Below are 14332 nucleotides of genomic sequence, written 5' to 3'. Positions count from 1 at the left end.
CTCCTCTCTCCTCTCTCCCCTCTCCTGTCCTCTCCTCTCTCCTCTCTCCTTTCCTGTCTCTCCGTAGGAAACAACGTGCTGATTGTAGCCCACGCGTCGTCCTTAGAGGCCTGCACGAGGCAGCTGCAGGGCCGCGGCCCCCAGAGCGCCAAGGACTTCATCCAAGTGGTTCGAAAGGTCGGTTCACTTCTGAATCCATCTGGATCATTGTACATCCCACTCTCCTGTCCATCCGCCATCACTTCCATCTGGTTTCCTAAGCCCCCTCCCATTGCCCATTGAGGCTGGGTGTGCAACTAAAGAAAGTTGCCCACTAGACTCATACCTCCAGATAAAATGTGCAATTTAGCATTTCTGCATTGTAGGAAATAAATACAAGTTATACAACGAGACATGATTTATATCACAAATAAGCTGCTCTGGATGTGTGGTGTGGTGAGGAGATACAGTATATACAGTGATAATAATAATAACAGTCGGAGTGGGCCTTAAAGGGACAGTTCACAGCAGTTTGATGAAGGAACTATAGCAGAAAGAAGTGAAACGTTTTCCTGTCAAACTGAATCCTGATCCCTCCTCCTGGTCCTCAGGTCCCCTACCTGGGCTTCTGCTCCTGTGAGGAGCAGGGAGACACGGAGGTCTGGCAGTTAGTGGACCCTCCCATCCTCCCCCTCACACATGGACCGAACCACTCCTTCGACTGGAGGGAGACACTTCTGCAAGAATGACATCACGATCTGAGCTCAACCTGATCACATACTGGGCTGCCGGGACCAGTTTCAGACCAGTTTCAGACCAGTGAGACCCCCAAAAAGTGCTGGACCCTTTCAGTGACGGTCTGAGGAAGCTTCCTGTCGGGAGACGAGGAGCTCCGGCTGCTGATTGGTTGGTGAACTGAGGGTTTAGAGAATCTCACTGCTTCCTTATTGTTCTTATGGAGGAATGAGGGAGTTAGTCTGGATGATAGCTGCTCTGTGTGGGAGAGCGCTGATGAACCACAGCTGCACCATCACACGTAGCCGAGCAGCTTGAAACACGGACAGCAGCAGTTAGTCAGAGGAGTTATTTCACATGCCGTCCTCCAAAGAGAGACCAGAGTCTCTACGGCAGCTTAACACCAGCATGTCTCACAACACACGAACACACTCACATCTGAAGTGAAGACCGATAATAAACAATATAAACAGAGAGCGCAGAGCTTAATAACCACAGATAAAGTCCCTGCTCACACATTTATCTCTAGAAGATGAGAGGATATAATATCTGCTAAACGGTTAAAGCTGTTAAACGAACCCCTCGTTATTAGATGATGTGTTATTTATAATTCATCCAGTTCAATTTGAGAACTATAATAATAAATATTGTTGAGATATTATTATTTGATTGACAGCCCGTTGTTGACTCCATACAGACGTTAATACGACTGTTATCTACTTCACTGAGTCACAGAACCAGTGAGACGTTCTCATGATGCTCTGGACCTCTCATGAGGACACGCTCTCTAACTGGAGCTCGTTAAGCTTTAGTTGGATCCCTCGGCTCTACTTCTTCTTCTACTCTGTTTTGTGGCAGATCACAGCCACGTGAGGCCTCCAGCGCCTCCTTCTGACCGACGTATCCGTAGCCGAGTTCATTCGCTCACAACCAGTTTCTGGAAACACGCAAAATTTCAAATTTCTTTTTTTTGCGACATTTTAAACGTTTGCTTAAAAGTCTCTTGACAGTTGAACGGACGGTTGTTTATATCATCCCGACTAATATTAAGAATCTAATAACAAAGCCGTCTTTGTGTTTTCTTGGCCGTGGACTTTTGCTTTCTTTGACAAAGTGACAGTTTGCAGAAAGTTTTGCATAATTTGAGTCCACGAGATCCAAACCGTTCCACGAGTTACACATCATCACATCAGAGCTGCTCTCCTGCACTGATCGCTGCAGCGTTTGTCCTCACAAACATATCAAGTCCTCAAGATGCTACCGTCACCGTGTGGTCATTAACTCACGATGTCTCCGTCTTCTGCTTCTGATGTAGATGTAAACAGAAAAAACAGCACAAACTGCAATACGGACAATCATCCAGCAGCTCCTGGTTCTGCTTCCAGCACGTTGTTCGTTTAATGTGTTCAGAGGTTCAGAGTAGCTGTAAATAATCAGGTTTAAAGAAGAAACTAAGAGAACGTCTTCCAGGTGTATTTTTTATTTATTGATGAACATTTCTTCCAGATGTTAAAAATATTAACAAGCATGCAAGAATGTATGCTCGTTATCTCAGGTGCATTAAAAACAGATTGGTTTTATTGAGTGTTGTTGTTGTTGTTGTTGTTGTGAGTGTTGGAAACAAAGTGAAGTCTCCTGATGAACGCACTCGTAGCTGCAGAAGAAGAAGAAGAAGACGAAGAAGAAGATGTAAACAGAAACTTAAGCTGCATGTTTTGAGTTTTGTCTTGAACTCTGGAGAACCGATCCACCGTGGACAGACCCAGATCACCAGCAGAGACCGGTCCACCGTGGACCGACCCACATCCTCCAGCAGAGACCGGTCCACCGTGGACAGACCCAGATCACCAGCAGAGACCGGTCCACCATGGACCGACCCAGATCCTCCAGCAGAGACCGGTCCACCGTGGACAGACCCAGATCCGACTTCATCTGCAGCCTTGGACCAGCAGTCGGAGCTCCGGAGGGAGGAGGAGAGTTCAGCTCCCGGCAGCAGCGTCTCCTCCTCCTCCTCCTCCTCCTCCTCCTCCTCCTCCTCCTCCAGGAGCAGAGCTTCTCCTCTCTGGGAGCCAACACCGACACCACGCTGCTGGAGACCCAGGACGTATTGCTGGACCCGCTGGAGGGAAGGGAGTCACGGGAGAACCAGGACTGAGAGGAGCAGACTGTCAGACCTGCTGCAGTAACATGAGAGGTTTTCTGAAGAGACTCTGCTGCTCAGAGACTTAAAGTACTTTGTGTTTATTAAAATAGAAACATGAGTGTATACTGTTACTCCTGCCGTTCAGCGGTTCATTAAGCGGGTAACGACACAAAATAGATATTTAAAGGTATTTATTATGGACGCTCATCTGGCACGTTTTTATTGTGCGATTGCGTCGACACAATGAATTAAATGTCGGAGCGGCACAAGTTTATTAAACAGATATTAAAAAACAAAAGAGACTCGGAGGAAGAGTCCATGTTGTTGGTGTCGTCTTTATTTATCGTCTCAACGTTTCATTAAATGTGTTCAGACGTTAACTTAAAGTAACTTCTTCTTGAATCTGTTGTTGATTCTTGATTGAATATGAAGTGCGTCTGTTTGTACGTGTTTATGTTTGAATGAATCTTCTGTTGTGTTTGTGAAGAATTGAGTTAAAACAGCTCCAATATTTTCATATTATGAATATTCAAAGGACTCGGGAGGTAAAGAGTAACATGACGGCGTTCATTTGTTTCTTCTCCACAGTGATAAATAACATAACGTTTCTGTTTATCCGTTTGGTTTGAACTACGCTGCAAAAACTGTAAAAGAGTACAAATACAATAAAGCTCTACGTCCTGTTAGTTTCCTGTAGCGAGTGTTTCCAGATGAACTGCTTCAGTTTATTACTGTGTTTCAAAACACTTTGAAAGAGATGTAAACAGGAAATACAGTGAATGTGATGAATATCATCGGAGCATTAATCTGCTTTTACATCACCTACAAAATGGCCGTGTGTTTATCAATCACTTTGAAGAAAAGTGTCCTCCGGTCCTCTTGAGCTCCGCCCTCTGTGTCGCCTCTTGTTCTGAAAGAATAAAGATGGCGACCAAAGCCCAAAAGACAGTGAAGTCAAAGAACGTGGCGGTTCCTTTATGGACGAACGGTCGCTTTGTACTTCACACTTCAAACATCGTTAAAGCGGAGTTCATTAGTGAAGATGATCATGATGAACTAAACGTGTAAGAATCAGAAATGATTGTTTGTTTTCTGTAATAATCCAGAATCAAATGGAAGAATCTGATTGGCTGTTTGTGGAGGGAACCAGTGGTGATGACTTCCTGTTGGACTACAGACACACATCATCCTGCAGATCTGTATTTGTGCAAATCTGAACTAAATCCAAGCAAAGCTTTCTCCACTTGGACCGTCTCCGCTGTGTCTGCACCTCTGAGTGAGTCAACGTATCTTCATCAGCTGATTCACTTTACTGATGTTTATTACAACCATCGTCATCAAATGATCTGGAACTGAAGTCCTGAGGATTTGTGCTGCCAATAAACTGATTGGTGGCCATGTTGAAACACAGGTGTGATCAATAACACTGATTATGAGCCTGCATGTGCACGCTGACTCAACAGAACCATAATCACCTTCATCAGTTACACCTGTGGACCCGTCTGCTGGGGCAGGAAGGACTCTTTACTTCAGTCATGAGGACCCTTCAGGTCTCTGAGGACCGGGAGGAGGAGATGTGGTAGAGTGAGCTGCTTTATTTTAATAGCTAGAGACTCAGAAATGAGATGAAACTCTGATTCATGAAGTATTAAACTTCCAAATGACGTTGTGCAGTCGTGTTTAGATGCATCTGAGGATCTTCTGTTTCCCTTCAGTCACCAAACAGAACTCACTCACTTTAGGACCTTTCCATGTGATCCTTGATGACTTGTGAACAGTTTAAAATGTGTTTATTATTTAACTTCCGTACTCAGTGAAGCGAACAGAAACTCTGAGGTTAAACTGGACAAACTCCAAAGCTGTGAAGACTTGAGCCTCGTGTTCTTCTTTTGTCACGCTTTAATATCTTTAAACAACAAAACACAACAAATCAGGAAATATATATCTATATATCTATATCTATATCTATATATATATATATATATATATATCTATCTCAAATTAGACAAAGATGTTCTTTGAATGTTGTCCCAGGATGAACGCGTATATACATGACAAACACAAAAAATGTTTTTAAATAAAGTGAAGTTATTGATGGCTGTTGATAACCAAACATTTACAAACTCTTCTGGATCCTTCCCACACGTTGGCTCACCTTTCATGCAGAAGAATTGATAATAATTGATCAAACATTAACGTAGCTGGATGAACATCTAACCGAACACGTAGGATCAGAAGGCGTGAGCGATTTACAGAATACACTTTCAAATAACGAACAGAATGTTGTGATCAATGGACTCGACCACGTCAGATGAAAATATTCATCATATTTACTTTGTATTTCAGGCGTCGCATTTGTTTTACTATCAAGTTTTATTTCACTTATTTCCTTTCTCGTTGTGATTATTTGTGCAGTCGACTTCCTGGAGCGAACGAGCTGCTGTTGGTTGGTAACCTGCTGTGAGTTCCATTCTGTAGCTCAGTTGTTAGGATTCAAATTGAAATGTTTAAATTTAAAATCACAGTAGAACTGTTGCCTCTTTCAGCACGAAACACAAAGCTGCAGGAAGAGGAAGGTCCTCCTGGTGAGTTACTGGATCTCAGATATTAATAATAATAATGTTTCATATTCAAAGGGATGTGGAACAGAAGAGGCAGGGAGTGGTTTTACATTTGTTTGGAGAAGTTTGTGTTTGTTTGGTAAACTTCTCCATCGATGGTCCTAAATATTATTCACAAAGAACACAAAATGACTTGTTCTGTTGGTGTTAATTATTCATCACTTTACTGAGATGTGCTGTTTTTAATGATATCTGCAGCTCAGAAAAAATCCTAATTTATTATGAATATTTGTATTATCTTGTCATAAAAGTAACAAACAGAAAATGGTTATTTAAATCTTTAATGAATGAAATGCAACAATACATACAAACTATTCTACAAATCCTGAAAGACTCTTCATAGATTGTGTAATTGAGCTGCTGAATCCTGTTTTAATTCATTTAACCCTTAACCCCGGCATATACAGTAGTTACAGTCTGCTTATTGTTGGTCACTGGATTAATCTGCTGTTTCACTGATAATAAATGTTCGGGCCAAAGTCTGATTAGTTGTAGTTGAGAGACGACGTGTACAACAGATTGTTTCATAAGTAGCTGATTTTAAATCACTGTTAAGATAAATCATCTTCATAAATCATTAGATGATAGTCGCTCGGTTCCCTGGTTGTGTTTTTGGCCGACGCCCCCAGAAAAAGCTCCGGGTTTCTTTGTTACCATCGATTTAAATAAGAAAAGACGCAATGTAGCACAACAACGTATCCTCATGTCTTACAAAAAGTCACTCGTTGTTCGTGTGTTTCCTATGAAAGTCCAGCAACACGTGTCAATCACCTCTCGTCACGTGAATACAGGAAACCATCTAGTTCATCTAGTTCAGGCAACGATCGACTACCATAACTGCCATAACTACACAAAATGTAGGGTCAAATAGACCATAAAGCAGGGGATGCTTTAGGGCGGAGCTACACAGTGATTGACAGGTCTCTACCAGAGACGTATAATGGCGTCTCTACGTCACTGCTCCTCAGTCCAGATATGGTGACTTCCTGTTCACTGGTTGCTAAAAACAACATGGCGACAGCAAAGTCGCCAAACTTGAGGCTTCAAAACATCAGTCCACAAACCAATGAGTGACGTCACAACGACTACGTCCACTTGTTATACACAGTCTGTGGTACAGATTGGTAAATCGACCGGTTAGCTTAGCATGTCACAAGGACTGGAAACAGCTTCCTGTCTCTGTCTAAATGTAACAAAACTGCGCCTAGCTTTTCCGTTTTTGTAGAAGTTGAATGACATTTGATGTGTAAATAAATCGGCTTTCCATCTGTATGCTAAGCTAAGCTAACTATCTGCTGGCTGTAGCTTCACATTTACTGTACAGACATGGGAGTGCTATTCTCATTGTGATAATCCTCTTTGACGTGTTCCAGCTAGATTTTGGGTGAAGCCGTCAGGAGCTGCTGAAGATATATATAATATAAATATTACACGATGTCTCAACCCGTCGACGTGAACACGGAGAGGTGGCCCATCGCTCCAGATGGCTACATCCCAAACTCTGTGATCCTCAGCTGGAGGAAGAAGGGAAAGTGTTTTCCCCAGACGGACATCTTGTCTCATCTTCATTGGGAGGACCTGAGGACAGGATTATTGTGGTTCACACAAGATGAGGAGAACACAAGCGATGTGGAAGAAGATGAGAAGGATGAAGAGGAGTCCTATGACGTTCAGTGGAAGATCAGTATGCAGAACCTGCAGATAACATCTGATGACGAACTAATAAATGAGGAGCCTCAGAGGGAAGAAGTCTGCTACGATACAAGAGAGACCTTCATGTAAGTAATGCGTCTCCTTTAAAACTGGTTTGCAATTCAAGTCCTCACAATAACCTTCAATACATCCTGTTCTAGAGCGACCTCCTGTCATGAAAATAAACAACCGAGAGAGCATGACGAGGAATGGAAGCTTTGTGAAGACGTCACACCTCCACTCCAACATCTCGAACGGAGAACATCCAGTTTCATAACCACCGGTACAAGCAGATGAGACACCAACATCAGAGATGGATATCTTCTGCATACTTGAACCTTCTTTTCTTTTCTTTGACGTCAGCGCAGCCGGAGCCTCCAGTGGAAAGTCGTGTGGTGTCTGCAGACGATGTCCTCTCAAAGCAAGGTTACCGTCACCAACACTACATAGCTCACTAAATATATTCATTAAATGTATGAAGACATTGGGCCTCATGCAGGAACCACATGTGGGAACAGAATTGTTCTTAATTAAGTTTGAAGTGATATAAGACAACCTGAGTTTTATCTTAGTTATGAGCGATAATCAGGAGAAGTCCAGACCCGTCGTATGGTATGAGGGAAGGACCAGAACCAGGACTGAGAGGGGCAGACTGTCAGACCCTGCTGCAGTAAAATGAGAGATTTTCTAAAGAGACTCTGGTGCTCAGAGACACTACCACTGTAGTACAAGCAGGTGATGGATTGTCTCGGAAAGAAATTCCCAAATGTTCTTGCCTGAGGCCCATTGGTTCTTACCGTATTTAAATTAGTACTCTTAAAATTGTACATTCTGTCTTACATGTACCTTTCCACACTCACAGAACCCAGGATAGCCTCATACATACCACCTACAGAGCCCAAAACCTTGACTCCTTGTCCCCCGAAGCCTCCTTCTCCGCCTAGAGAGCCCAAAGCCTTGACTCCTCATCCCCCGGAGCCTCCTTCTTCGCCTAGAGAGCCCAAAACCTTAACTCCTCGTCCCCTGAAGCCTCCTTCTCCACCTACAGAGCCCAAAACCTTCACTCCTCGTCCCCCGAAGCCTCCTTCTCCACCTACAGAGCCCAAAACCTTCACTCCTCGTCCCCCGAAGCCTCCCCTTCCAACCCCAGAGGATCCCCAACCAGACCTTGGACTTCCTGAGTTCTCGCCGATCGGAGATAAAAGGTTCCTCCTCTCTTCCACCAAATATAACAACATCGGAACCCAAACACCGGTATCCCTTGATCGAAGAGTCTTGGAGCTCTACAAGAAGTACAGAGTTGGCATCAGGAACTCGTCACGCCTTGGAAAATGCTCCACCATCACTGAGCGTCCTCTTGCTTCTACGCGCTCCACCGTTCAGTCTACTTCTGCACAGAACCTGAAGAACCTGCACAAACCTCTGCAAGGTTTCTGTTCTCCACCGGCCGCTAGAGAGCATCCTGTCGAGTCTTCCGATGCCAGACGGCGTGCAGCGATCATCCACGCACTGCGGCCTGGTGGCGCAGTAGACCACCATAGGGTGGTGCAAAAGATTTGGATGAAAGACACCGTGGACCCCTCGTCCTTTCACTTCCACAACGTGATCCCGTTGAACGCCCAACAGACCTTCTTCACTTTGAATCCCTGTGGGAAGACCCAGTACGGGAGGCTGCAGTTTGACTGGATGAGGGGACACGATAAAGACAAGCTCTGCGGTTTAGACCTAAGGAGACGGCGGTTGGCTTTGTCCGATCTTAGTAGATCTACTTAGCAACTCGCCAGCTCTTGAACCATTTCGTCATTTGGTTGAACAATAAAATAATGTGTTGCATAATTTGGGTTCAAACTATAATGATGACATTGTGGGTCGGTTGATCCACTTCTTTGGCTCAGACAAATATCTCTCAACAAATATTGAATTGGTTGGCATGAAATTTTGCACAGACGTTCATGGTCCCAAGAGGATGCATCCTACTGACTTTGGCGACACCCTGCAACTTTCCTTTTTAGTGCCATCTGCAGGTCACAACTCTCCATTCACCATCAAGTTTAGTTTAGTTGCACAATATAAAAATGTGGGTGGGAAAAGCCCCACCATTGCTTTAGTACGTTTAAATCTTATCGGAACATTTACCTCAATAAGAAAGTAAGACATTTAGAAAGAACTGAAAATTCAAAAGTAGACTAAGAGTTAGCCTTTGAATTTGCTTTAGAGTAGGTCTTGAACTGTTCAGTAATATTCCCTTCACCTGGTAGTATCTTATGAATAAAAACACAAAGAGGGATCGTTCCTCGTGTGAAACGAGAAGCCAACGATTTATTAGTCACGTAACTTGCGTACTTCAGTAGGTATTTCATTTGTAGGTATTTAACCCAACCGAAGATCTCCGAAGATCATTTCTCTAAAGCGAACTAGTTTGTCTAAACCTCACTAAGTAGTTTAGTTGTCTGAACTTTAAAATTTTTAAATTGACTTGTGTTGCTGGACTTTCAGATGAAAACGCAGAAAAAAAAGTAACTTTTCGTAAGATTTAATACTAACCGTCGTATGAGGATACATTACTTTAGGTGATATATCTGAAAATGAATGAATGGATTATCATTACATTTTATGGACATTCATGCTTCCTAGATGATGGATCCTGATGACTTTAGTGATGAATTTGAGGGAAAACAAAGACGTGAATATTTTGTCGTTGACAGATTGATGAGTAATCTGATAAAGAATCAGAAACATTAACTACGTTAATTCATACAGGCATTAAAGCTGACAAACAAATATGACGACCGCTGCCACACATTGTCTCAGGAGGTTTAATGTACAATAAAGACCAATAAAATAAAATAATACAATATGGTGGAACAGAATGAAGGAAGAAAAAACAGGCATCGTTTCATGTAAGGCAGAAATAACATTCATGAGATGAACTTTGATAAAAACAAAGTTTGAAAATGTGATGAGTACAGCATCTTACATGACGTTACAGCAAATGTTTTTCATTTATTTCTTTGTTAATTTCATAAAAACAAAAGATTTGCATCCACTGAAGTATACAGTCACATGATTATGACTTATGCATTTTTAAATTATGACTAGCATCTCATAATTGGGACATCCATATCTCAAAAGTATAAAAGAAACGACAATTATGAAAAGAAAGGTCTTATGAGATTCATACCGTGAGAACTAGATCCATACCTCATTATTACAGGATAAAGATGCCATAAATAGGAGATATGAATGTTATGATATGAAATCAAAATAAGTTAAGTCTTTATCTAGAAATTACAAGAAAATGATGATATAATTATGAGATACAGAAGCCAGAATTACAAGATACGGTTTTTAATTTGTTTGTTTTGTTTGTTGAACAAGACTTTAATAATGAGTGTGGCGATACGTAAAACAAAAGAAATAATCTGATGTTTCCAGTTAAGAGGTTTTAGCTCAATGTGCTGCAAGTTTAGAATCTTAGCAGAAAACTGAAAGCTGTGCAGGAATTGCTGCAGAGTTAGTTTTTGTCAATAGTCTGTGAAGAGATCATAGGTAACGGCTTCAGTTCCCTGTCAGAAAGGTAAAGGGATGAATATACAGTATTCTGAAGTACCTCATACAATCCTACTTCAAAACATCCAAACATGTCTTCTCCAGTCCCGTACTGGGACACGCTGCCCTACATTCTCTTCATGGAGGAAATATGATATACTTTCCTTCTCTCTGTGAGAGAGTTAGCCAGCATACTCTTAAAAACAGTAAACCACCTCCGCTGAAAATGTTGCATTCAACACGAGCCAAATGAGGAAGTAAAGCTTTGTAGAGAAGGGACTTTTATTTTGAAGGAGCCCAGTGAGATAAAACACGACTCAATCTGAGATTCATGCTTTATGGTCTGATGAAGACCATGTGACTGAATAAACATTTATATTTACATTTCACTCCTGAGGCCCGTTTCACCGCTCAGAACCACGACATGTGCACACATGATAGCAGAACTCCTCTTTGGTACCATCAGACGTCTCAGTCTGGGTTAACAATGACACAAACATCGTTGGTTATGGGAGGAAATATTTAAAATGCAGGATTTTAGCTGCATCCCGTTTATTATGCTAACACTCAAATGCTTTAAAAGAGAGACAGAAAGAACCCCCCCCCCCCCCCCCCCCATGAGGATATCAGCCAGAGATTGATCTTTAAGAGCCGACAACACAGACCAGTAACAGACCAGTAACACAGTGACGAAATACAATCTATTGGTTTTGTGTACAGGGACTCGGATTGTCTTTTTTCGTGTCGCTCAGCACAAAAATAAAGTCAGGATCCTTATTGGTGATGGAGACAAAAATTAAATACATCCACTAACTAAGCAACAGTCAGAGCCAGTGAAGTAATGTATAATATCCAAAGAGATGATTATTAGTGGACGAGAGGGGAGATGGATCCAACAGACAGGACTTTAACTAGAAGACCGGTGTTTGACACCACGTCGTGGTTTTCCAAACTGTTCGTGACAGTTTTCCTAAATGTAATTATATGGTTTTGTTGGCTCAACCCAACTGTTGGTGGTTTTGTTGGCTCAACCCAACTGTTGGTGGTTTTGTTGCCATTTTTAGCGTAATGTCGTCCCAAAAAACAAAGCCGTTCTGAGGGACATGAAAAGAAGAAAAAGGACATTTCATGTTCCTGTACACAAAACCAATAGATTTTATTTTGTGATTGTTTAACAAACTGTTAACATGAGACTGTGCTGGAGGATGTCTGAAGGCCACGTTGTGTTTCTCACTGATAGTCCCAGTAAAGTGGTCTCCACATGGAGCTGGTTCCTTGAGGTACTAAGAAGAACAGACTGGAACCAAGTCCACCAGTGCATCAGACTGATGACGGCAGCACACAACTTTGGTCCAAGTAGTGTTTAAAATCTCTCTATCTATCGCCATTATTCTTCTCCACATAATATCAAAAACTGTAACATAAAAAAAAGGCTTTACTGGACACAAGGCTGAGACCGGCGGCCCTCGAGGACCCGGTCGGTGATTAACTGGCGTCGTTGAGCTGCCGGGCCACCGTCAGGATATCCTTGGCTCCTTTGCTCAGCAGTAACTTTGCCAGGTCGACCCCCAGCCGCTCGGCTGCGTCCTGGGCTTCACCCGAGATCTTACCGGCCGTGACGCCGACTCGCTGGACCCGCTCGTCCACCGCGTCGGAGCTCTGTTTGTGCACAAAAACACACAACATCAATATGAAGTAAACACAGTAGATGATGGTGGGAACTGTAGGGGCACTGTGACGGTTCCCTGTGGAGCACCGGGGTCACCGGTGACAGATTCAACCAACTATCAAACCCCCAATAAACAGGTTTTTAAAGGGGATCAAGCAATGAAAAAATAATTAAAAACAAACTATCAAATATCTTTTTGATAAAAATTTAAAATCCTATTAATTATATATATTTGTGAATTTTTAATACATTTATTTAAAACAAGAAATATTTGTGTGCATCAGAAATATATTTGCAAATATTTATATTTATCTGTGGATTTTGTTTACATTTACACATAATGATGATTATTTTTGTGTGCTTTGAAAAATACTTTTTGTGGTGACGTATAAATCACAAAATACGTGTGAATACTTCTGTGTACAACCATTACTGACTAAATGTTAAGTGGCCTGTATTCAACGCTCTTGTTTTCCTGCTGTTGTTCCGTTAATCAAATATCTTTTGTCTTGGAAAAAAAAGAAAAAATTATAAGAAAGGAAAAAATAAATAAAGTAATAAATAAAAATAAAAATGAAATAAATGAATGGCAATGGTCATCGATGTGACCGACACACTGCTCACTCAGCTGTTACCTTGCCGTCAGCAGCGACGCTCGTCTGCATGGTTTCCTTCAGACTGTCGGACCCGTCCAGGCTGAACACCGCCCCCGTCAGGTAGAGCTGGAACAACAAATGACCGTTATTTGTGTGAAATTTTCATATTTAATTAGCAAATCTAATCAGTTTGATATCGACGTCAGGTGGACGTTTGTTCCCACCAGGTGTTCCTGAGATATTGCGCAGCAGCAATAACTAGATGGGGGCGGAGCTTAGCAAATAGTCAAGTATATGCATGCAAAATGTATTGTGTGTGTGTGTATGCGTTTGTGTGTGTGTGTGTGTGTGTGTGTGTGTGTTTGCAGCTACCTGGGAGTTCTTCAGTTCGGTGTGTACGGCCACCGGAACGCTGCACCCGCCCTCCTGCAAACGATCAATTCAATGCATGAGGATTTACATGTTCACACAATAAGTCAAAGAGTGTGTTAGAGTGTGTGTGTGTGTTTGTGTGTTTGTGTGTGTGTGTGTGTGTGTGTTTGTGTGTGGGTGTGCGTGTGTGTACCAGGTGTCTGAGGAAAGCTCTCTCAGCTATGCAGCGCAGCACTGTTTCTGGGTCGTGGAGGACTGACACCATCTCCAGGATGTCGGCATCTCTGGACCGAACCTCCACCGCCAGAGCCCCCTGACAGAACACACACATTTAAATATAAATACAGCGTGTTGTGTTATCACCTATCGTTTAGCCTGCTCTTGGTCATATTTGTCCCTTCTTACCTGTCCAACGGCGTACATACAGTCTTCAGGCCCGAGGATCTAGAGGTGGAAACAACCAGTTTGACTGTTAGAAGACAAGACGTCACAGATTTGAGGACTTCAGGTGGTCGTGGTGGTGGTGTTCTACCTGGCTGATCCGGTTGTCCCAGCCCATCCTCCGGAGGCCAGCAGCGGCCAGGATGATGGCGGCAAAGTCGTCCTTCTCGTCCAGCTTCTTCAGACGCGTGTTCAGGTTCCCTCGCTAGAGACGACAGCTCAGGAAAAACAAATATCCGTCCTGGTTTCACTCACACACATGCAGCTTGTTGAGCAGTGAAATCTAAATAATTGATCTTCTGCATCTTTCCAATAGATTTCAGACAAATCTAGAATAGTCTTTTTCTTTTAGATATCAACAGGTATCCAAAAAAAGATATCTACAGGTTCTACAAGCTCCCAATTTCCCTTGCAGCTTGTTAGCCCCTCCAGTGATGCTTGAACAGGAAGTGACCACATGTGGACTGAGGAGGAGTGACGTAGTGACACCGTATACGTCTCTGCTAGAGACCTGTCAATCACTGTGTAGCCCCGC

The 14332-nt window shown here is 42.6% G+C and overlaps 2 protein-coding genes and 1 pseudogene across 5 annotated transcripts in view; 2 read left to right on the top strand and 1 right to left on the bottom strand.

Annotated features, from left to right (window-relative positions):
* LOC116400926 (ubiquitin-associated and SH3 domain-containing protein B-like) overlaps positions 1–2535 on the top strand; it is a 22673-nt pseudogene extending 20138 nt beyond the window's left edge.
* Positions 2536–2851: 316 nt separating this feature from the next.
* Positions 2852–10043, top strand: LOC116400927 (proteoglycan 4-like). Of its 4 annotated transcripts, none has more exons than XM_031879038.1 (7): positions 2852–4436; positions 5273–5317; positions 5404–5442; positions 6852–7256; positions 7332–7453; positions 7534–7596; positions 8033–10043. In XM_031879038.1, the coding sequence occupies exons 4-7, from the start codon at positions 6913–6915 to the stop codon at positions 8941–8943; spliced, it is 1440 nt and encodes a 479-aa protein (XP_031734898.1). In that variant the 5' UTR covers positions 2852–4436; positions 5273–5317; positions 5404–5442; positions 6852–6912; the 3' UTR covers positions 8944–10043. The 4 variants fall into 4 exon arrangements, with proteins under 4 accessions (XP_031734898.1, XP_031734897.1, XP_031734901.1 ...); XM_031879037.1 differs by having other exon boundaries at positions 2852–4441; XM_031879041.1 differs by lacking the exons at positions 5273–5317; positions 5404–5442 and having other exon boundaries at positions 2852–4133.
* Positions 10044–11324: 1281 nt separating this feature from the next.
* The window catches only part of LOC116400930 (porphobilinogen deaminase), a 14514-nt gene continuing 11506 nt past the window's right edge, over positions 11325–14332 (bottom strand). Inside the window, exons 2-7 of the mRNA XM_031879044.1 lie at positions 13889–14002; positions 13762–13800; positions 13550–13669; positions 13357–13410; positions 13024–13110; positions 11325–12378 (exon numbers count right to left, since the gene is read on the bottom strand). Coding sequence (XP_031734904.1) covers positions 12205–12378; positions 13024–13110; positions 13357–13410; positions 13550–13669; positions 13762–13800; positions 13889–14002 — 588 coding nt within the window. The 3' untranslated portion in view covers positions 11325–12204. The remainder of the gene's footprint in view (positions 12379–13023; positions 13111–13356; positions 13411–13549; positions 13670–13761; positions 13801–13888; positions 14003–14332) is intronic.

This window comes from Anarrhichthys ocellatus, unplaced genomic scaffold (assembly GCF_004355925.1).
Source record: "Anarrhichthys ocellatus isolate YVR2014 unplaced genomic scaffold, GSC_Weel_1.0 scaffold219, whole genome shotgun sequence".
Taxonomy (NCBI): Eukaryota; Metazoa; Chordata; class Actinopteri; order Perciformes; family Anarhichadidae; genus Anarrhichthys; species Anarrhichthys ocellatus.
The sequence above is the reverse complement of the archived record's forward strand: the minus strand, read 5'-3'. Positions and strand labels throughout refer to the sequence as shown.

What these genes read in the sequence shown, in the direction of transcription:
- LOC116400927 (XM_031879041.1), top strand. Translation starts at nt 6,913, where the DNA reads ATGTCTCAACCCGTCGACGTGAACACGGAGAGGTGGCCCATCGCTCCA. An exon ending in GATACAAGAGAGACCTTCAT is followed by an intron (nt 7,257 to 7,331) that starts GTAAGTAATGCG and finishes ATCCTGTTCTAG; the next exon opens with AGCGACCTCCTGTCATGAAA. An exon ending in CGATGTCCTCTCAAAGCAAG is followed by an intron (nt 7,597 to 8,032) that starts GTTACCGTCACC and finishes CCACACTCACAG; the next exon opens with AACCCAGGATAGCCTCATAC.